Source organism: Contarinia nasturtii, unplaced genomic scaffold (assembly GCF_009176525.2).
Source record: "Contarinia nasturtii isolate CC-2019 unplaced genomic scaffold, AAFC_CNas_1.1 Cnas_scaffold_350, whole genome shotgun sequence".
Lineage (NCBI taxonomy): Eukaryota > Metazoa > Arthropoda > Insecta > Diptera > Cecidomyiidae > Contarinia > Contarinia nasturtii.
The window spans coordinates 5,098,596-5,122,749 of NW_022197705.1; the positions used below are offsets into that span (position 1 = coordinate 5,098,596).

Consider the following 24,154-nt stretch of genomic DNA (forward strand, 5'->3'; position numbering starts at 1 on the left):
TGTGTATGTACACACAACCGCTCCTCTCTCTCAATATCATCTAAATAAATTGATTTTGATTCTTCGGCATCGTTTTGGGCTTTGCACGTCTAAGCACTCGATTGACGCGATTGTTTCATTATTGTTATTGCTGCTGTCGTTCCATGTGCACACGATTCTTTTCATCGAGTTACTCTTTTTCGTGTGAATTTTGCTGCATTTTCGTGTGTACATTTTGGCCGTTAGATAGTGTCTTCGAACACCAAATTTGTTTTATTTTTAATAGTTAATACAGCATTGGATGTTTTTTATAGTGAAATTCATCTTACGGTGCAAATACATTTTTTCATCATCCCTGAAATTGTTAAGTGTTTTGAAGTTTGAAAAAATTATTTAAAAACATTTACGTGGAGTAGTAACTATATTTGATGGTATATTAAAAACGAACAGATTAACAATTGAGATAAAGTAAAAAAAAAAACACATAAATGTAAAATAATTGAAGACAAAGATACAAAGTTTTCAAAATAGTTCGCACAAAAAATTTAAATTGATTTAAGAAAAGGATAAATTAAGACATAAGTGTAAAGTGATATTAAAATCAAGTATTTAAACGGGGGACAAGGAAACGAATTGATTCACATTCGTTCAGTGAGAGCAGTGTCATTTTTAGTTTATCTGGAAAACAGCGACGGGAGATCGATCCCGACGCGCATAAAACAAGCCCAACCATTTTCACCGACGGAAACAAGGTAAACCATACAGTTTCAATCGACTGAAATTAATTCTTTGTTTGTCCGAGGAACTATTTCGATTTAATATAGATTTCCTTTCGAATTAATTCAAATCACCGAAATCAGAGACATCCCGATCACTTTTGATTCGAATCATCACGAAATCAAGATTCTTCAAACAAACAATGTTAAACATTGAGTTTACCGCACATTTCTTAAAGTATTGACAGATTTTTTTCAAAATTCAAAAAATGTTCAAATTTTGTCAGAAAAAAATGGATCGATTCATCAAAAAATGTTCCAAATGGATGTTCACCTCAATTATTCAAATAAATTGATTCAATCACTTTGAAATCAGTTTGATAATGTACTTAAAATCCAATGCAATCGCAAAAAACCCAAAATTGTGCATGCCTGTCAATTGATATATTTGGTCGAAAAACGACTAATTAATGACAAAAAAATCAAAATATTGGTTCATAAACCAAAATGACAAATAAATGAGTACAGATTGGATATTTAACGGGATTTTTTTATATTCATTTATTCGCTCCTAATCGGATCAGCAATATTCATGTTTTTTCGCATTCAAATTATTTATTTAAATGTAATTCATTAATCAATTAACAAGGTTGTTCGCATTACGAAAATTGATTTTAAATAATTAAAATGTGGTTGAATCAACGACAATCAACCATAATAAACAACAACAACAACAAAGTATTTGTGCGAAATTGGAATGAATGCAACAAATTGACCGTGCATAAATGTGATTGCAGCTGCAGAAAAAAAACGATGACATCGGTGACGGCAACAAGCGTATTTAAATTGTAAAAAAAACGTAAATTTAAATGCGACTATCAAACGAGCGTATACAAAATTACATGAACCGAATGTTAATATGCTTATTTATATAGGGAAGTAATTATCGGGAAAATGATTACATAACGATCAAATTAATGTTGAAAAAATCCCTTATTATTCATCGTGATGTTTGCACTCGCGCTCTATGAGTATGTCATTCGTCCGTGATTTAATCTGTGTCCATTCGACCCCGTTGGTCAATCGAGCTCTTTTAACACGAATAAAAGATAGAGAGCAAACACATGTATGTATGGATTTTAATTCACTTTACCATTCATATACCGGATAAAACCTTTCCGCAGGTGGCGACATATTATGCATCATTTTCATAATAAATGGACTTAACTCTCATGAATTTCGGTTTGGAAAATATACACTAATTGAAATCCGCTTTCAACACACGGACATGCACACACTCATCGTATAGCATAAAAATGATGATCATGTGAAATGGAAAATTAAATCAGAGCCATAGAGAGAGAGAGATAAAGAGGAAGAAAATGAAAAAAGCGAAATGTTCAAAGCGCTTTAATATGTTGAATAATTAATTGAGCAACAGAGTATATCGGAGAAGCTTCCGAATGGATTTGTTTAGAACATGAGAGACAAAAATGTTTTTTAAAAAAAGATCAGAATTTAAATGCTTATCGTTGCTCCCAAAAATACGAGGGAAAAATATTTAATGCCCAAGTTTTAACGACGACTCATTCTTTTTTCATGAATAATGAATGGAATTTGGTGCAAAAATGAAACACAAATTATGAGCGTCTCTTCTGAACTTTTCTTCCAAATTTAATTGACTTCAACACATTTAGCTTTATGTATATTGGATTTCGCCATAACGGTATAACACAATGAGACTTATTTACCATATGGATCAACATCAAGGAAATATTTAAATGTGTGCCATTTTAAAATGTTAAAAGAGAAAAAAAAGAATAATCTAAATCAATTACTCGAGTACCGGCATACAAAATCGGCTGCGCCAATTGCAATTTATGCTTTTGATGAATTTGATAATTTGATATGTAAATTGTTATTATTGTACATGACAAATATTAAACTGTTAAATATTTGAACATAATTTAAAATTGAAAATAAATGACATCGTGCATTTGAAAGCACATGTTATTGAAATATTTAGAGAAAATCAAAAACATACACACACATATTTCAATCGGTATTGAATTGATTGACTTGCAATATAACGTTTGTGCGGAAAATTAGAGAAAATTCCCGATAAATGGCATCATTAAAGTATTAAACAAAATCACCAATTGCAATGTTGAAATTGTTGTAGCCGAATGGTTCACCTCAATCTATCAATCATTCGATGATTATTTTGATATTTTTAACATGAATTCTTTGTGGTGAACGGTTTTGCCGTGCACAAAGCATTCCAATTTATGCATATTTAAATTCGATAAGTTTGATTTCACCGCCGCCTCATTTTCACAATTTTCATTTCAACTATAACGCCAATGGTCCGAATTTAATTTGACACGTTTCTATGAATTTACTTCAATACACGTTTATTTGAACCATTCAAATAAATTCCAAAGAAATCGGTCCGCATTTTGTCGGATTTATCGAGAAATAGTTATACCCAATTTACATAAAATACCCTCGATGTTTTGTAATTAGTATTGAAATTCAGTTTCATTGGAACTTTGGCTATGCGCACATAATCGAATCACTTAAGACAATCAGAAATTATGCAGAACGTGAAATTATTTTGAACTTTGAATTGATGAGCAGAATGAGATTCATGATATGTAACTATTGATTTAAATCATCAAAATGCATTTCGAATAAATATCGAATCGTTAATATTTAATGGGAAATATTTTAAGTTGTTTCTGCAGTTAAGTGAAATAATTTTGCCGAAACAGAAACAAAAATTAAATATGCATAAACCCTATATCGACGATAACGAGTTTTCTTAACGTATTTAAGCATTCCTTCTATGTCTGTTCATATTTAATTGAAAAGATCTTGGATGAATTAAGAACTATTTACACCGATGTCTTATCGAAACTCATTGAAATTTGGAATGTGCAAATATGCGCGATTGAAATAAATAGATTTTGAATGCGAAAATAAAAAGCACTTCCTTTTGTTAAGAGGTCTTTTATATTGAAGGTATGAAAAGATTCAAATCTTCATTTTCAATGGAATTTTCGGGGCATGAATTTTACCACCTTTTGTTTATTGTTTCGCGACATCTTAATTCGGTTTAATTCATTTACCACACTATCTTTGGCATCGTCAACAACAAATGCATACCATTTTATTTTGAGCATTAATGGAAAAGAACAATATTTTAATAGTTTTAATAAATGATTTTTGTTCATTAACAGAATTCGTGTTAACCTCAAGTGTGTCTTGATGTTCAAGTGCAAATTTTGATGCAGACTCATTGTCAAGCTTCAAAAATATTTGAACGTATTCAATGAAGAGAGAAAAAAAACCGAAAAAAAGTTCATTGAAATGCAATTGTGTACGATGCTTGCAAAAAAATGGACACTTCATCAAAACATATAAGGAACATATTTATTTTCGAAATGATAACACCGAATACGCTCGACATTTGAAGTAATATAAATAAATGTGTGTGTGTGTGGGTTGCCACAAAAATATTACGCAAAGACTGTCTTTAAATGATATCCTTCTCAATATAAAAACCATCAAATGTCACGATGAAAACGAAAGAAATTTTTGATAGAATCCCTTTGAGAGTTGAAATAAAATCGAAGTCTAATTCAATTTTAGTATGTTCAAAATGGGGAAAATTCAAAAATCTAATTCTTTCCGTATCAATTTCCATTTGGAATTTTTGATGAAAAATTGCACGAAAAGTGAAACACACCAGAGTATCTGGTTGAGGTAAGAGAGCAGCACGAGAAGATCGGAGAAGAGACGTGTAACCAGATCAAATTACAAAAGCAATCATATAATTGCTGTGTCGCATTTGTTTAACGACTGTCGACTCGTTCCATCTGTTAGTGGCGGCAGCCCAGTAGCCGTGGTAGACAGAGGGCGATATATCACAATATGTGTGTGTGAGTGAGTGTGTGGGAAAGAGAGAACTTGGTAAATTTTGTATTTCATATATGAATATTAAATATTTTGAATTGGATTGGATTGCATTTATCATCATTTAAATGAAATACTGTGTTAGCGACACATTCACCACAGTAAAATGTGTGTATCTTTCGTTTGTTCGGTGCATGTTGAGGTTTTCATTTTTGCAATTTGACGATGTTAATTTTTTAAATGGTTTTCCTCGTTGTTTGCCGAAAAAAAAAAACTGTTTGCACCTGAGATATATGAATGGAAATTATTATTATGAATTGTGTTGACTACAAATCATTCGTTTTTTTTTGCGACCGAGTTGCGCCATTTGTAATGTAATTATTTTGAGAGCCACTTACGAAACCCGCTACAAAATTGTATTTCAAAATCAATTATTAAGAAAGGATTCGTTGTAAATGGGTTTGCGTGAATGGAGTCAACGGAAAACATTTCGATTAATCAGCTTAATTGGTGGCTTTCTATTGCTGGCTTGAGATACCGCACCGATTGTTAAACGATGCCTCGAGCCTTTAATACAATGTCTCTGAATTGTCGAGCCTCCGAATACACATATCTCAGTGCTAGAATGTGTCCGCGCTTATCAATTGACAGAGTAAATAAATATATACGCTGGTCTCCAAAATGATTCGTTGGTGCCGCTCTATTTGAATGTTTCGGTTTGTTTGCAACCATTTTCATTTATTGAATTGAAGAATTAAAAACGAAAATAAATTTATTAAGTTCTATTTGCATCATATTTTTTTTTATCGCTGTGTGTATCTGTGTGTGTTCGAAACAATTTGAATTAGTCGGTCGGTTTGTTTCAATTTTAAATATGTTAAACATAAAGTGAATCAATCGGCATTGCGTTTCTTTTCGTGCATAATAAACGCGCGCGCGCGCATCTAATTCAATTTGATGTAAATTTGTTGGTCTCGCGCAACGACCGAACTAACATCAGCATTCTATCATCAGCAGCATCCAATTGGCGCACGATCGTTAGCTGTACTGTATGGGCACTGTTTTTTTTTTTGTTTTTCATCCATCACAATTTCAATTAATTATTTATGCGCTTGTGTGTCGAAAATTGTCGTGCGCTAAACCGAAATGAACAGTGTGTGAACCAATTAGAAATTACAATAATTTATTGTTGATGTCGATGAAGTGTGCATGTGTATGATGTGTAATTTATGTATGAAACGATGTGAAACAATCCGGTTGGAATGCTGAAAATACAAAGTCCGAGTTGCAAAGAATTTGTGCGAAAGCAGTCATACCCATGGAAATGGCTCCTCCTTTCGAACAAAAAAAAAACACACTAACATGATGAAGTTATGAATTAAGTTGATTAATTAACAATTCATTAGAATAAACCGAAATCGGTGACATCATGCAGCATCACTTCGATTGTAGACAAATTACATGCATGCCATGTCGAATGAATCGAATTAAGTGTTCGAATACACGAACGAGGAATGAAAAAGTTGAAAAGGATGGGGAAAAAGCATTACTCTATAATTTAATCCAAATTGACACAAAGGCAACGAATTGGAGTTGAAAAAATGCGATCGAGTAAAAGAAAAAAAATACTCTTCATTTTCACTGCCGTCAATTTGCAACCATGATGGTCGCCACAATTGCATTTTATTAACTCATTCAACGAAATTTCATCTCTTTGCTGCTTTGCGTTTCAGTTTCTGTCTTTTTCCAACATTTTATCGAGCTATTTCGTTTCAAAATTCTCTGTCAAAAAAAATTGATGGAATGAACATTCCGTAAGTTTATGCATCAATCATGCGATTGCATTAGCTGGGAGTCAATTCATTTATGAAATCGTGTGTTTGCGTTCGCGCGCATTTTTCCATCAAGCGTTTTATCGAGAAAGAGAGAGAGAAAGGCCCAGAGAGTGCTTTTAATACAGTTTTTTTTTTCTTTCTTTAAATTATTTCGACTTTTTTTTTTATTTCGCGAGCGATATTATACGATTTTGACTCGGTTGACATTTCATCAGAGAGGCAAATAATATTCCGAAATTTTTCAACTAATAACACGCGATGAATTGTCCATCATGCATTTCAGTCTTTTACACAACTTCGTTTTTCGTGAAACGAAAAAAAAACACTCTTTTTTATTCATGTATATCATTTCCATAAGTGTCATGTTCGCGTGTATTTTTGAGTGAGACAAAGAGTGAATGAATAAAAGAGCTGCTACAACCCATAGCATCATATATGCTTACACATACCAAATATTTTTGTTTATTAGTTGACGCGGCGCATCAAATTCAATTTACGCTAATTTATAAATATGATGATGGAATTGTTTGATTATGAAATTTATTAATAAAATAAAACAACCATATAATAACCAAACCCAAGCCGTTTCATGCGAATTGAACGCGATACATGAACGAGTGTTCACGTCTGTCTCTCTCTCTCTGTGTGTGTGTGTTGGGCTTTGTTTTCGTTCTACATTTTGATTGAATGGTTGTGTATATGTGTGTGTACGAGTTGCCTTCCAATTAAATTCAATCATTTTTACGGACTTTTAAGCATTCAATTAGATCAATCTTTGTTGATAAATGTAAATTTTTCTTTGTAAGTACAATTCGATTTCGACAAAATGATACGAAAAACATTTTTCTATTTCAAATAATTGGCTAAAGGCGTCGAATTTTTGAGAAAACTGTTAGAACAAGTGGATTCCGCTTTACATGATTCGAATAGCATTAGTAGGAAAGTTGATGAGTCATTCAATGAATAATTATTTGCTAATTCAACGTCGTGCAAACAAATTCTTCCTGCAGTCATTCTGCAATTATTATAATTAAATTTTCACTCTCACATCCCATAAAAAAAATTGAAAAAATTCTTCCGGTCTTCATTTTTCTCACTGCCACCATTTTTTCCTGTATCCTTGCATCAAATGTTCATTCAATTTGCACATGAAATGAGCACAACCGAAATACATTTATATATGCATGCGCATTTGAAGCAATAATAAAATTGAACTGGCCAGTAACGTTTTCATTTCTGTTTGTGACCAATTTTTAATGTCCTCTACGTTAATTACTCGCATGATAAATATAAGAAAGAAGTTTTTGGTGTGAAGTGTTATCATAAGTGTACGAATGCATCAACATTTTACAGGATGAGCAATGATAATAAATCATTTCGCTGAAAATTGACCGGAGAAATCAAATTGTAAACGAAAATTGGCCAAAAGAGCCAACATGCTGAATAAACGAGTGTTCCGAATGCAATTTGAAATCCAAATTAAATTTTATGTATACGATATGCAAAATATTCTATTAAAAAAATTGGCCGCGGCAAATGGTATTAGTTTGAGTTTTATATGCAGTATGCGCACATGTGCACATGTTCCAATGCCATACATAGCATAATTTCAATACTGAGCGCGGTCGTGTTTGCGCCTGCATTGAAAAAAAAACGGAACCAAAATGTACAGCAAGAAAGAGAGCAGATCATTGATATGGCTGAGAGATCACATTAAACCGATATACCAATTCACTGAAAATTAAATCTGCCACAAATTGGTACACGGACTCCATTCACTTCATTCACATCGACCGACACCGACGGCCTTGTCTTTCGTTTTAGGCATGCAAATGGACTCGTGCAAACACAAAATAAGGTCCAATTTCATACATTCATATCATGAATCCGCTCGCAAAATTTGCACAAAATTAGCTTTAATGTAATTTCATTGCATTTGCTTGTTAATATCATTTTCATATGTGCGCTATGTGATTCTGGATCGCTTCTAATTTGTTTCTATCTCTTTTATTCCATCTCCATTGCTCTGCATCTTTCTATGTTGGTTGTTTGCTCTCTTTTTTTCGCTCACCTTTGAAATGTTCATATTTGATAATGCTCTCCCTTTCTGTCTCTCTCACTATCTCTGTTTCACATATAATCAAAAAAGTGCGCGCGCGATCTACTGCTGCAATGAGCAGTTCATTCAGTTATCAGACAATTGTTTCAATCTGTTTTGATGATTGAAGTACGAATGTTTTTGTGTGTGGTTTTCCGTTCATCAAAAACGTCATACAGCCGATTTGGTTGTTGTTAATATTTTTTTGTTACCTTTCTTTGCATACCACACAAATGTTCGGTTTATTGAATCGTGCACTCTGAATTAATATGAAAATTTATTGTTTTGTCTATTTTATTGCAGCTGAGCCCTGCAAACGCAGGTAGAGGAATGTTTTGCTACCATTGTCCACCATCTATACACCCTGCAGGGCCACATCAGCCAAGACTACCAACGCTGGAGTATCCATTTGCATCGACGCATCCATGTAAGTAAATAAACACTCAAAAAGAAATTGGCAAAAGCCCCTGGTTTCATTTGTGTCATAGACTGCTTCCTAAAGTTATTAAGTTTCACAATCTGCGCAGATGTGTATATGTTCTCAAGAACAAACGATTGTGTCGGTCATTAATAATGAACATGCAAATTTCATTTACTAACAAATTGCACATGCAATATGCATAATAGCGCCGTACATACCACAATACAATATGGATCCATGCACATTTATGCCCAAATGAAATTATATCATAATTTCAATTAGCCATGCATTCAATTGCCTCGCACAAATTAGATAAGTAACAACACAATTGGACATGGTGATGATCGTCGATAATTATGACATGTCCGTTAATTAACCAATTTATCTAGAGTTGTATTCACTACGTCGTCGTCATCGCTTACAATTTCTCGTTACGTAGACGACGGCTGGCTTAATAGCAGACGACTCAGAAAGTTTGTTATTTGAAACCCGTGCGGACTTTTTTCTTTTTCGTTCCTTTCCTTCGAATGTCTCGAAAAACAAAGTTTTCATTGGCGATAGATGGATATATAGATGTTCACCCTAAAAATAAATCCCATAATCGAATAATCCAAGTAACGAGGCTTACAAATCAACCACCAATATTCAGGATTCGCAACAAAATACATTCAAACACAAATACCAAAATCCAACGATTTGATATCATTGCGTCGTTGTTCGTGTTAAAAATTTGTCGATTCACTCACCGACAACGTTCGAAACGCCTCCCATTCCACTTCGAATCTTTTGCTTCTTTTTTTTTCTTGTTCATTTGATTCGATGTTTGCTTTTTGGTGTACGCGCGTACACAAGATGAACATCCACATCGTGCACACCATCCATGGCTTACGTTCAACTCGGCGAAAAACCCTTGTCGTTCTTTTAATGCAATAATAGTTAAAAGTTATGTGGAAAGCTGTTCCAAAAGGCACACAGCGTTAGAGTTGTAATAACATTTCATTTTCGTTTCGTTCCTGCATTCATTTGACGAATGCCAGAACGAGTGGGAACCGTTACTCTTTTTTCTTCATCAGACAGTTTGTGGCTTTTTGTATCCATTTCAATTTTGGCATCGAGAAAGCAAAAGAAGAAAGAGAGAGTATAATTTAATTTTTAAATTTGATGGTAATTTATACGTCATTAGCATGTTACCAACACATTTTCAAATGGGTACAGCATTTCGCATCTCATTGTAAAACCACCAAATCCATCTATAAATTGAGATTTACAATTGAATTCTGACTTATCGGCTTTTTGTGGCAGTGTACGAGAAAGGAGAAAAAGGGACAGGACGGCAGAAGTAGAGAGAAAAAGAGAGAGAGAGTTTATCGATGTGAATGTGGTTGAAAATCAATCGACCCAATAGCACCATGTACCCTGCATGCCTATGCATGGATTGAAACCGTACTGCCACTTGAAAACTTTACTCTCGCAAATTTCATTTGATTTCAGCTTTAATAGAATTCCATCGAAAATTTGATGAAATTTCCAATTGACCAATATTTAATTGATGTGCATGATAGCACAACGTTTGATTGTATATACCATCGATTTTAACAAAATGCATTTTCGAACATTTTCCCTTGAATACCATTGATTGTTGTATGTTAGTCGCGCTCTTTGAATGGCGTCGAATTTGTGATTTAATAATGCATCGATTCGTAATCGATGTCTGATGGGAATAGGATTTGCAAAACCACTTTTCTTGCTTTCTCTCGCACTTGCACTCGCTCTCGTTCGTTCATTCACCGTTCTATATGAAATGGAATCGGCTTGCTCTCCTTCCCAAATGTAGAATCGACACATTTGTAGTAACATAAGCAGTTTGTATGCCACTGGAAATAAACACTTTGATCTCTGCGCCAACATCACATCAGATCACATCGAAACTGACAAGGCGTCACAACAACATGACGAAAAGTAAATGAATGTGGCACGCACTTTACATCATAACACTGCGGATTTTAATGTGTATCTCTTCATGGCATTAAAAGTGCGAAAGAATGCGAATCTTCGGCATGTCGCACATATACACAGACAAACCATCGAGAAAACATTGTATTGAGACAGATAAAAAGAGAACAGGGCATGAAAATTTAATTCAAATTGATGTTAACCTAATTTAAATCAGACTTAATATATACAAATGTGTCATACTGCGAAACGCAAAACGAAACGATCAACATATTACCATCATCCACTAACAAAAAAGTACAGACCGCGTGACACATTGCAATAACTAACATACATTTTAATCAAATATTTAGTATGATCCAGATTAAATATATCCAAATACATATCATTTTCCCCTTTTTCCTGTGCACCCGAGATATGATCTCCATGTGTCACTGCATCGCTTAATTACCTCCATTGAAACATCGAAAATGTTACCATATTTCTTTGTTTGAAAAATATTCGCTTGTCATTGAATCCATATAAATCAATTAGCATATAGTTATTTCAGAAAGTGATTTATTTGAACCGAATTAGATAATACAATTTTCGATTAAAGTGGCTATTTTATAGTGCATTTCGATTACCTTACATTCTATGAATAAATATGGACGAATAGTGAAAAGAGATTGAGTCATAACCATATTCGGAATATTGTTCAGAAAAATCGTCGGATAGCTGTGCAGATTTTGTTGGCCAAAAACGCTGTTTGGCTTAAGCCGTTGTTGCAGCTGTTGTCGCGACCGTTGTTGCGACCGTTGTTGCAGCTGTTGTCGCGACCGTTGTTGCGACCGTTGTTGCGACCGTTGTTGCGACCGTTGTTGCGACCGTTGTTGCGACCGTTGTTGCGACCGTTGTTGCGACCGTTGTTGCGACCGTTGTTGCGACAGTTGTTGCGACAGTTGTTGCGACCGTTGTTGCGACCGTTGTTGCGACCGTTGTTGCGGCTGTTGTTGCGGCTGTTGTTGCGGCTGTTGTTGCTGCCGTTGTCACGGCTGTTGTCGCGGCTGTTGTTGCTGCCGTTGTTGCTGCCGTTGTCGCGGCTGTTGTTACGGCCGTTGTCGCGGCCGTTGTTGCGGCTGTTGTTGCAGCAGTGGATGCTATGAAGTGATATGAAGTGATTAGTAACTTTGAATTTGAAGAGAATTGAACAAGAAATGGAAATGTTCTAAATAATTCTTCTTGCAATTTCTGACAATATATTTGATTAATAAGATCGATTTATTTTTGTGCAATGAATCTTTAATTTATTTTCTTACCTGTTGTAACGGTCGTCGAACTGCAAAAGATAGGATAAAAAGATAATTAAAAAGGTAAAATGTATAGTTATGAATGTTTTCATGTCGATAAATTCAAATGAAATTTGATAATTTCTTTTCATTAATTTCATTGAATTACCTTGTTGTGGTTCTTTTTTGTTTTTTTCGTCTACAACATTTACATTTCTTCTTGCATGACGATGAAGATGCAACTGTTGTTGGACACTTCTTACGACGACAACGACACCGTTTCACTAGAACTCTATTGGAACCTGAAGATGGGTTGGAATTCGATGAACTCTGTCTCATTCTTCTCATTATAAACGGTATCGGTTCTGCAAGAGCTTCAGCTTCGGCATATGGTTCTGGCTCAGCAAATCCATCTGCAAATGACTAAATCCCGACGAAAAAAATTCACCAATTTTCAAAGAAATACGTGAAAATTGGTCCAAAAAATGGTTAAAATAAGAAAAATATACAGCTTACGGTTAAAACAATCGTGACGAACAAAAAACTTAATGCAATTTTCATTGTATTCGATGGTCTTGGGCAACTCCAAAAAGTGACTGATATTTTCAATCGATTTCTCTGTGGCATTTATATGATTTCGCTGAAGAAAAATGTATTTACTTTTATTTGCTATTCATATTGATTCCTGTTTTATCAAACTGTATAAATATTTTTATGGCGCTTGGAAGAAAATGTGTCAATTACATTTCCCATGGTATTTTTTAATAATATTTGTCTCGATTCCATTTACTTTCTTTAGAAGAGAATATGAACAAAAAATACACAATAGAATGTATTTGATCAATAATGCTGCACCTTCATTCAGTCAGTTAGTTTGCACACAAAATCGCTGAACAAACTTTCAACATGCAAAAAAACGTGGTTTGAATCTCTAAAGTGGCCTGCAAAAGAAATAGAACAAGTTAGTTAGATCAATTCGAATTTCAGCTGTGTTTGCATATGCAAAAAAATGTGTCGACATGGTAATGACACTTTTTCGCAATTGATTTAGAATTGTGTTCTCTCGCATTTTTATCACTTTTTCGTACAAACATACGCTTGCATTTTCGAAAGACAAAATATTTCACATTTTAATTTCAATATCGCAGTTAGAGGCGACTCATCTTTTTCAAAAAAAAAAAAATGAATTGTAATTTTTACTCAGAAGATTTAATTCTACAGATTTTTTTTTAAATGAGTAATCCAATCCGTGTTGATGTTCTTTCAGCGGGAGATTCATTTTAGAAAAATGAAAGTGAATGTCAATGACAGCATTTTATTTATTTTGTCGAATTTCGATTGATATGAGTTGATGAAATGTGAATTTTTATGAGGAACAATTATTTAATTGACCAAAAACATGCTATCTCTCTCATCCAATTGAATTAAACGGGTAGAAGAGTGTATAATTCTCTTTAATAAATGATAAATAAATGTTAATATCCAATTTTTCATTACATGCACATTTAATGTTATAATATGATGGAATATGCGCGCTCGATTGCATGACAAAATTCCATATCTGCGTCAATTTTAAAGATATTCAAGTGAGAAATACAAAACCTTTGGTCGCACATCGCACACAAACGCATTGAACGGGTTTTGTTGTTGTTATTATGAATTAAAATGTGAATCGAATCGATGTGCGTTAGCACACATTTAAAGCCCGCATTTATTTGGTTACAGCCAATTTAAACGCGCAAACGATTCAATTGATGCATTTTATGTTTCGTTCGTTCACGCGCCTATCGTCTAATTAAATTATATGGTGCACATACAATTTATAGATGATTTCCATAAAATTGAATAAAAACAAAGCGACAATGTACGCGAAGATAAAAGAGTTAATGGCGTGAATTTATTAAGTGTTTTTTTTCTCTTCGTTGATACACTTCAAGCATCAATTGTGTTAAACAAAAAGGTAATGTCAAATTGAAATGGAAATCAATTTCTGGGAATTCGTTGGGGTTTCTGTGAATATATTTTGATTGGAAAGCAATCTATACACATCACAAAATTGAATGGCAAACATTTAAATAATGGGTCTGGTATATTTCGTTTCATTTGATTATTGCATCAATTTAGATTTTTATTACTTGATCTGTTTTCGACGAAAAAAACATCGAACACACATTCCATGTTGTTTATTTTTGGTATGCATAGTGATGACATTAAATAAAATTTCAATTGCGATTATTATCGACAATAAAGAGAACCAATTAAATGCTTCATATGGTATTGGTCGTTAAAATTATGAAAAGCAAACGATTGAATTTACGCAATTATATTGTCAGTTTTGGCAGCGCTAATAATGCAAAAAAATTCTCTTCATTTTTCAGATACAAGTTACTCATATCATCCGGCCATACACGATGAAACGTTCGTACGACGAAAGCAAAGACGAAATCGTACGACATTCACGCTCCAACAACTCGAAGAGCTCGAAACGGCTTTTGGTAAAAAGAAAATTAATTAATTGATTTTTTATTTTTTTTTATATTTGATCTATTTCGTAATATTACTTTTATCTATGTTCGCTCAATAAATGTAAACAGCACAAACTCACTATCCGGATGTGTTCACCAGAGAGGATTTGGCCATGAAAATAAATCTTACCGAAGCCAGAGTGCAGGTATATGCATAGATTTTTAATTTAAAACTGTAAGCCATATGAATATATACATTTTTGCAAAATAAGCAACAAGGCCAGGTCACAATAAATTTAATAATCCAAAACGTGTGTGTGTGATTGAAATATATCTGCGTCACAGGCACACCGAAGTTCAGTGCAACTTGCGCTATTCATTATACGCTTTGTATTTGACATGAAAATGCAATGTCATGTTCTTGATCTTCCCAGCTTCTAGTCCCGTTAACATGAATTTAAGGTATTCCCAATACCATGGCCAGTGCTAACGCTTATTTACAACTTGAACATATCTCGAATATCCAAACTTTGCTCTACATTTTTGAAAGTGAACGAGAATTACAAACTTGACCAATATATTTTGCTAACGTTTACTATTAAATAAACATTTTCAATGTTTCAAGAATATTTATAATGGTCATACTTTTTTGCAATATTATGGAATAAACTTTTATTTGTTTTAAATCCAAAATAATCGGGAAAAGTTCGAATTTGCTGTCGGCGTTGTTCACTTTTGCAATCTATCTCATGGAGATAGACATCTATTCTTCAAATTCGGTCTCTGTCACTCACTCAAATTGGGAGTTTTACAGTAAAAACCATGAGCAAATTGCTTGATCGGATTATTTGATTTTCGGGGAATTAATGTGGGTTAACACATGTTCATGTAGTTCGCAAACGTGTGGCAAGATTACAAGCATCTATCCAAACACCATCATGATATTTTTCTTCTCTGCTGGCATGGTTGTGTTTGAATCTCATGCGCCACAACGACAGTACATAGTATGAACTTATCGACTGAACAAGAAAAAAAGAGAGAAAAAACCGTCGGTAATTCATTTAGTATTCGGTTTTTATCTGATCGAAGGACAACGACGACTATCAAATGTTGTTTTTTGTTTCATCGCATGAAAACCATTAGCTAATTTTACAACTAATACCAAACCAAATTCAATCATAGCACATGATGAGAGATGTAAGTCTTCTTCGTTCGATGAAATTTGATGCCGTGTCTAAATGGCTAACGACCAAGAGAAACTTACAACTGTATTGGAATATTGCATTAAATCGAATCAAATATTACGGATTAGTTAATGGCTGTAAACGCATTTGGCTAAATGCAACATATTTCACCCCTAAAATTAAATCACACTTTTTTTTCGCTCTCACAACATTTTGTTTTATTTCGCATTGTAAAATATCAACAATTTTTTCGCAATTTTTTTTCCAATTTTAAAATACCCTTCAGTGCATTGAATAAATAACGTATTTGTTTTGTGTTGAAGTCGTTTCGAACAAAGCGCATGTTTGTTAACGAAAAAAAAAATGTTTTTTAGAAGCAATTAAAAATTCAATTGTTTTTTATCCCATTTGCAAAACTGAATGATTTGAAACTTGTCCCATTTGCAAAACTGCACACATTGCACACTCAGTGTCAACCTTTTCTCGATATGTTTCCTGTGGTGTTTTTGCGCGCCGTTTGTCTTTTTCGTTTATAATACGTAAACAGTCATTTTCATTCGTCAATTAAAAATAGCAAAACAGACGACGTTAAAGTGCTCTCACGCATAAAATGTTCACCTTTGTCTTCGATTCAATTTTAATTTGTTCGAAATTAATTTTCGATTCAATTGAGCAATGTAAGTGGTAGACACTTGAATGAAACAAAATTGTTTGCGGAATTTTCCCACCCTTAGAACCACCATACGTAATTTTATTTCGAAAATTTGTCAAAATTTATTTATTTTGTCCGTTTGTTAAAATGAAAATTGTATCGTGTTAGGCGATTAAATGAAATCAAGTTATGATTGTACGAATGGCGGTGGCAGATGAGATATTTGACGGCACGTGACCTGAAAACACAAGAATAAATAAACATATCAAATTTCATTGGATTGAGAGATAGTGGCATGAACAAAAAAAAAATGAAAACGACTGACATACACACTTATACTCAGCCTGTGCGAGTCGAAGTGCTCGAAAATTGAATAACTCAAGAATAGAGAACGGCATTAAAATGATGGATGAAGATATCAAATGTCAAATTTTCTCTAAATTTTTGATGCGCGTTTGCTGTTGTGAGTGATTTATTCGCGTTTCGATTTGTTTGTGATGGCAAAAATTCATTTTCAAATCAAATAAACATTTACATTACACCCTTAAATTTGTGAAATAACCAGAGAATTGGTTCCACCGTTAGTTATACAAGTCAAGATCGAATTCAAGTTTGCATCAAATGGTGAAATTAAGTGAATCAAAAGTTCATGTTTTTGGAAATGTCAATATCCTTTTTGCTTGACAAAATTCCTCTCTAAATTCCAAAGTGATCGTTCAAACTGCATTTTCATGGAAAACAATCGTCGTACGAATTTCATATTAATATTGCTTTTTTCGATTTGATATAACGTTGTGTGTGGCACTTGGGCGCACTCTTTAGATTTTAGTATGCCTGGAAGGATGTCACGTATTGTGATTTGTACGACAGTGAGCATCAGTTAAAAATAATGCAGTGCCGTTTTCATTGGATTTCTTCCATTCGAAGTGTGTGCATGTGTTTTTTCGAGTCTTATAATAATAATTTAGAGTTGTGCGCAAAACAAAAGCATTGAACATGCCATCGCATAGCGCCATCAAGCGCAAATACTTAATTGGGTACTTGGCTTGTATTTCAAAGCGCATTGCTTATATTTGAAAATTCTCTCATCGTACATAATTAACTGAGTGAAATTGTGCACAGCCAATGTCGATGTCGCCCCCCATCCACGCACACAAACACCAAAACGAACGGCTGTGATTCACAAACTAATTGCTATGATTCCATTTTGCACCACTTAACTACGTAATTATTTCGTTTGTTGTGTAGTTCACTGGCTGTGTGCTGTTTTCTGTATTTGTCAAGCTTTTATATGTCAAAACTGAGCGGCTTCAATCCTTTGTTTTTCAATTAAAATTAATTATTTTCTTCTGTTCTGTTTTCGTTTCGAATATAATTGACACCTTCACAGTGAGCAAATTTGTACACACGTCAAGCTCTTGTGAAATTATATAACTTTACCGTTCTACTTGTTTGTACACATCTTGTTATCTGGAACAGGTTTAGAGAAGTGGCTCATGGTCTTATGTTCCATAGTGTGCCTTTTACACAGAATCTTTTTTTTTCTTTGTTTATATTTGATTTTTTATTTAAAAAGTGACATCTTATTTCGTGTGTGCAATTATTCCATTTTGATAATTACTAAACTTCAACCAATTCATTGTAATAAACAATTTTCCGAATTTTGCTTTGAAAGGAATATTTTCTAGATCCGAATTCAAAAGTCAATGATATTTTCTCAGTCGATTTATGTTTTATTGACTCGATTTATGTTTTATTGACTCGATTATGTCAATTTTACTGTGAAACTCGTCTAACACAATCAAATTAAGAAATTGGAAAAAAATTCTCTGGCACCACCTTCATTTCTTGTATCAGTCATGTCTTTTTTTTGGTCAGCTTATGAACACACTTTGAAAGGTTCATAAAAATCGTTAACACTTGCAAGAAAGCATGCTGTACAAATAGATTAAATTAGATCTATTTGTATCATTTGATTGTATTGCTCTCTTGTTTCTCTCGGCCCCGACAGAGCCATCAAAATGAGCACACATAACCGGTGATTTTGATAGACAGTAACGATGATGCACAACCATTATTATCTGTTAAACTACATTTGTTACCAGTTCCACATACACAGGGACGTTTTATCCAATTTTTTTGTTGTTGTTCACTCAACAATTTATAGCAATAATCTTTTATTTTATGTACACACTTTTGAAATGTTACTCTCTTTCTCTCTCTCCATTTATCTGTTTAACAGATTGTGGTTGAAAAAATCTTCTCTGTTTGATGGCAAACGATACGTACAGGTCTGTTTAGTGTGGTGAATGAAAATTCCATTATGAAATGGGAAAAAAATCTCCCTTCATACGGAAAAAAACCGTCAATTTTCTTTCATACAGTGTATTTCGTCGAAAACAAAATGCCCATAAGCCATGTGAATTTAGAGGTGGTTCTAGTTCATTTTTTTAAACGAGCAACCCGTTGCATATCGAAGATGGTTACCGCGGTGCACCGAAACTGGTTACAGTATCAAATTTCCCAGTGCAAGAGTACTTTATCAAATCACAAAATGGGTTAGAACGCCAACTATTTTCTTCTGTTCGACGTTTGTTTAATTTATTGCGTCTGCTAATCCGTGGCCACAATGTGGCTTGAGGGCATCACATCGAATTCGTTCGGTATAATTTCAAGCAAAGAGTTGTGTAATCAATGCTGAAAATTACACAATCGGCTGAAAATGGATTAACGATCACATCTGTTCATCGCGAACACACACAAGAATGAGCGCAAATGTTCGGGTTAGAAAAATGAAGAGAGCTATGCGCGAAAATTGTTGAGTTATTGGCCACAAATTTATGAGTATAAATATTATTTCCGCTACTGTTCACGGCTAATTCAATTTCATGATCCATTGGACTGTATAATTTGTTTTCTTTGCAACATTATAGCATTTAATCGAGGAAAATGATAGCATTCATATTTTATAAACGATAGACCTCTTTTGTCAACATTGAAAATGATTACAATTTTATAATATCAAATATTTGATCTTTATTTTTTGAATCATGTAATCGACAAAACCGCAATATCATTCTATTTACTACCTCGAAGGGGGTACGAGTGATTGTGAACTCAAACATTTATGAAAATGTGAACGAATTTTTCATATTTTTCAATCACAAGTTTGAACTTCAACTGGTAAAGACTTGAACGACGACAACAATAGAAAAACGTCGTTGAGAAATGATTGCGACATGGAAAATAAAACAAAATGCAATCGTATAATGAATACACTTAAAATGTAATTATTTTTTGGTTTTGTAGCGAATGAATGAAAGCAAATTTGTTCGCATAAAATATTTATTGTGGTAATTTATTTACGTTTCGAACATGTTTAGTTTGGCAAATGTTTCAGTTTATACTTGTATCATACTTGGATTGCTGTTTGCCCAGTACAAATATTAGGGGTGAGATTTTTTCCAATGGATTAAATGGGCGAAAGAGAAGGAACGAGAGAGAGAGAGAGTGAAAACAAAAACACAAACGGACAGATTTCAATGAACTGCTGACAAATCATCGTGTCTCGGTGCGAATGTTCATTCTTTCAAAGATACAAACCCTGTGTTCATATATTTGTTTTGCGCGCTAAAAACCCTCAAATGACATTTGTTTTTCGTTTATTGTAAATTATTCTTTCAACGCGCACATTGAAATCGATGAATAGCAAACAAAGTAATTTACCGCATTATCCATTCGTTGAGTTGTTGATATATTTATACAGTTACTTAAAATCACATTTAGCCAACTGGTGAATGAATCTCAATCCAATCAACAATTCTATGTCGAAGGCATTCAAGTGTATAATTTTTGTTTCCACTATTGTGTCAACAAAACATAATATTTATCTAGCAAATCGGCAAATAGAAAAAATCGTCAAAAAAAGTTATTTTGAAGATTTTTTTTTTTTTGAAGAAAACGAAAATGAACAAAATTTCAAATGAAAAATTGTGTCTTTCGAGTTCAACGGGATCGTAGTTCTTGCCAACTAATTTGATCGCCTCCGGGTGATGGAAAATTATGTACGTTCTCAAACTTCGATGAATATGGTATCGCATTTCATTGCAACAACGTTTCTGTGTACAGACAGCAATGGCAAGAGAGCAAAGAGTGAAGTGTGTACTCGTACACCAGCTGCGGGTGTCGCATATGATGAAAATAAATTTTGCGTATAATGCAACCATAAATTTAATAATTCCCAAAGAAGTGGAAACATTCATTACACGTTATTGGCTTTACTTCCTTCTGTTTTACGCATTGGCAATGCAAACGAGATGTATAATTTTTCAATTTAAATTGAAATAGATATATATTTATCTCGCCCTTGTCGCCAAACATAATTTAATTTTCATAAATTTAATGTGGGTTTTTTTCTGAATGTGTCACATCCAGGTATGGTTCCAAAATCGCAGAGCTAAGTGGCGCAAAGCCGAGCGGCTGAAGGAAGAGCAGCGCAAACGTGATAGCGGTGACAATACACCGATTTTGAACGATCGCGTAAATATATTTGCTTCAATTTAATGTGATGATTTCATGAAATCCGGGTGTTTTCAAGTGTATTTTCTTTTTCTTTTTTGGGTACAGAACGAACAGAGTCGTGAATCTTCGCCGGATATAATTGGTGATAATGATGATGAGCATTTGAGCACAAGTGCACCGGCGCAAAGTCCTCGCACCGATTCGGATTTGGAGCGACCACAATCGTCATCGATGCAAATTCACAATCATCAATCGATGTCACAATCGTGTTCCGGCAGTGTTGGTTCGCCGTCACCTGGTTTTCGGTAAGTTTGACGAATTGAATAAATCTACTTTAAAAATTGAATTATTGATTTATGTTCATTGAATGCGTGCACAGAACTTCACAAAATTCTGGCAACAGTCCGCCGAATGCTGATTCACCACCGATCGAAGTTGGTGGTCCCATTTCATTGGCAACATCACCGATATCGATGACATTGGGTTCACGTTCGAACAGTATTTTATCAAATACAAATGGTGTCGCTGCCAATAGCATTTTCAACAGTTTTGCTGACACGTAAGTTACAAAAAAAAAAATCCCCATTTTTCGTTTTCTCGTTTCGGTGATATGAATAAAATCAGATTTTAATCTCTTATTTAGTTGCTTTGATGAATGTGAATGTATTTCCGGCATCGAACATTGAAATTCATGCCATAAGCTCATTACGGTCAATAAACACTTTTCGAATGATGTTATGATTGTTTATCTTAATTTTATTACTTGTCATTATGCATTTTCGGAATGGCACATTATCGGGCCGATGACTAGTGTACATTATCGAAGCGAATCTAATCGCATTTTCATGCTAAAAGCATCAAGCAGTCTAGCGTCGCATAAAAGAAACTTGAAATAAGGAAATTAGGCACATTAGAGAGATAGATAGATAGATTTGTGACGACTTCATCAATGATGATGATGGTGATTTTTCCTGTATATTATTACGAATATCGAAATATCACCCGCCGACATAGAAACATTGCAGGCAAGAAGACTGTTTGCATGTCGCATCAATTTATACTGTATCATTTCCTTTGTTTGATTTTCGACCGGGATTTTCCGGTTTTTCCATTGAAGGGGAGTGTACCGAATAAATCAGAAGACAATCAACTTGGTATGTGTGTACATGCATTCAAATGGAAATGTAATTCGGGTGCATGCACAACTTCCAAAACGAAACCAAACTAATAAAATATTATATGTGCGCGCCGGCATACAACGTGATTTTTATATTCATTTGAAACAAACGATTATTTGGATAAAACAACTTCATTAGCCATATGGTAATGTTTGATTGGTTACAAAATGTTTCTTTGAGATGAAAATGAGACATTTGCGATGGATTCCATGTAATGATGAGCATGTGATGTACAGTGTAAACAGCTCAGCATGTTGACACAACAGGCGTTCTTCACTTCGATACATTACAGCAAACACTGATGATTTGTGCCCCGAAGTGAAATGGTTAAATAAAAAGTACGATATCAATTGTAACTGGTTTACCTCCGATTCATTTGTGCTTATTGGATTCTTTGGATTGTAACAAGTCAATTACGCTATTGATCGATTTGCGTGTTTGTCAAGTTGAAATTTACTCTACTCGCTTTCACAGTGGGTAATGAAAATAAATTTACTAATTGTTACTTTTAGCGCGTATGCCACATTTAAAATGAGCGCGGAAGTATGTTTTATGTTTGGTAACGATTTGTTAGCCTCTTAAATCCTCTTCGAAATACTCGCCATCACGAGGAAGATTTATTCATTTTTGCTGCTTCTTTTATTTGTTGTTCCGATTCGAAGCATTAATTTTGCTTTTTTTCTTCGTTTGAACTCTGTATTGCTTCCTCCTTCGACGCATTAAAATTCTTTGGCTTAAAGTCATCGAAAATAATTTCGCCAATTGATTGAATTTGATGTGCGTATAATTTAGATATCATTTTCATTTATCAACGTCCGCAATGTCATTATCTCATTGTTTTTTTTATTTTCATCTCTCTTTTGAATGGGATACAATAATTGAAACACGAGGCGAAATATTCTGTCTTCATCATGACACTGCAAAGAACAACCATGAAAAAAATACCAACCAAATCACAAAATCTTAACGATTTAATAGCAATAATTTATATTCATATTATATTGTAATGTGTCAGTGTTCGGGCAGCATATGTGTATGGATCCACATCGAATCCAAATGATTTATTTCCATTTAGTTTCATTCTCTTTTCGCTTCATTTATTACGCAAGGATTTCCAACTAAAACCGGATACATTTCCATTGACTTTGCCTTTTTTGTGTGTCGTTGATTTAGTGGTTTCCTTACTATCGGCTAAGAGAATCACAGAGCAATGGAAGAGAAAGAGAGAACAATAGACGATAAAGAAAAAGTAAGATAGAGTGAAAGACTGAAAAAGAAGAATAAAAAGAGAAAGTAAATCGGAAAGGAAAAGAGAGCGAAATAGTCTTACTCACGAATTGACTAAAAAGGGTGTCAATATAATTTATTTTTCCGACTTTTCAATTTTCTTATGGCTTATCCGTAATGGACTTACCCGTTTAGTTCTTACGTTTGTCATGAAAATTAATTACCGTCGACGCATAAAAGCCAAGAAAAATGAAAAATTCTATTAATATTCCAAAGGATATGGTTTAATGTAAAGAGTTTATTTGGTCCATAAAATGAGTGCATGTACACCGGAATCAAGTTCTTTTTCGACGAAAAAAAAAAATGCGAAACAGTTTTAGTTAACCATGAAAGGAGTGTGTACATCTAATGGAGTGAACGGTATATATGTGTTTGGTTTGTTTGCGGGTGTGCGGTTATTCGGTCGTAATGATTTCCGACACCACGGGCGGTACACAATGTGCACAACTGTTTGCCACTTTTTACACTATTTAACGATATAAAATTTGCATTTTATAACATTGGCTAGTGTCAAGATATTTAAAAACCGAAGATTGTTTTTAAAAAATCCAGTGACGACCACAACAACCACAAAAGTCCTTATAATAACCATTTTTTTGTTCATCACTTAAGCCACATTAACTGAAGAACAAAAACAATTATTTTCTCACTTGCAACATTTTCGTGTGTTAAACATCTC

At 33.9% G+C, this 24,154-nt stretch overlaps 2 protein-coding genes across 2 annotated transcripts in view; one reads left to right on the forward strand and one right to left on the reverse strand.

The window, feature by feature from the left end:
• The first annotated feature begins 579 nt into the window (after positions 1-579).
• LOC116338283 (cone-rod homeobox protein) overlaps positions 580-24,154 on the forward strand; it is a 31,223-nt gene continuing 7,648 nt past the window's right edge. The window contains exons 1-7 of the mRNA XM_031763424.1: positions 580-731; positions 8,850-8,973; positions 14,567-14,683; positions 14,783-14,859; positions 20,924-21,028; positions 21,116-21,315; positions 21,390-21,569. Coding sequence (XP_031619284.1) covers positions 8,877-8,973; positions 14,567-14,683; positions 14,783-14,859; positions 20,924-21,028; positions 21,116-21,315; positions 21,390-21,569 — 776 coding nt within the window. The 5' untranslated portion in view covers positions 580-731; positions 8,850-8,876. The remainder of the gene's footprint in view (positions 732-8,849; positions 8,974-14,566; positions 14,684-14,782; positions 14,860-20,923; positions 21,029-21,115; positions 21,316-21,389; positions 21,570-24,154) is intronic.
• LOC116338285 (spore coat protein SP96-like) lies at positions 11,459-12,799 on the reverse strand. Its single transcript, XM_031763425.1, has 4 exons — positions 12,705-12,799; positions 12,358-12,611; positions 12,219-12,238; positions 11,459-12,059 (listed from the first exon to the last, which is right to left on the reverse strand). The coding sequence occupies exons 1-4, from the start codon at positions 12,747-12,749 to the stop codon at positions 11,674-11,676; spliced, it is 705 nt and encodes a 234-aa protein (XP_031619285.1). The 5' UTR covers positions 12,750-12,799; the 3' UTR covers positions 11,459-11,673.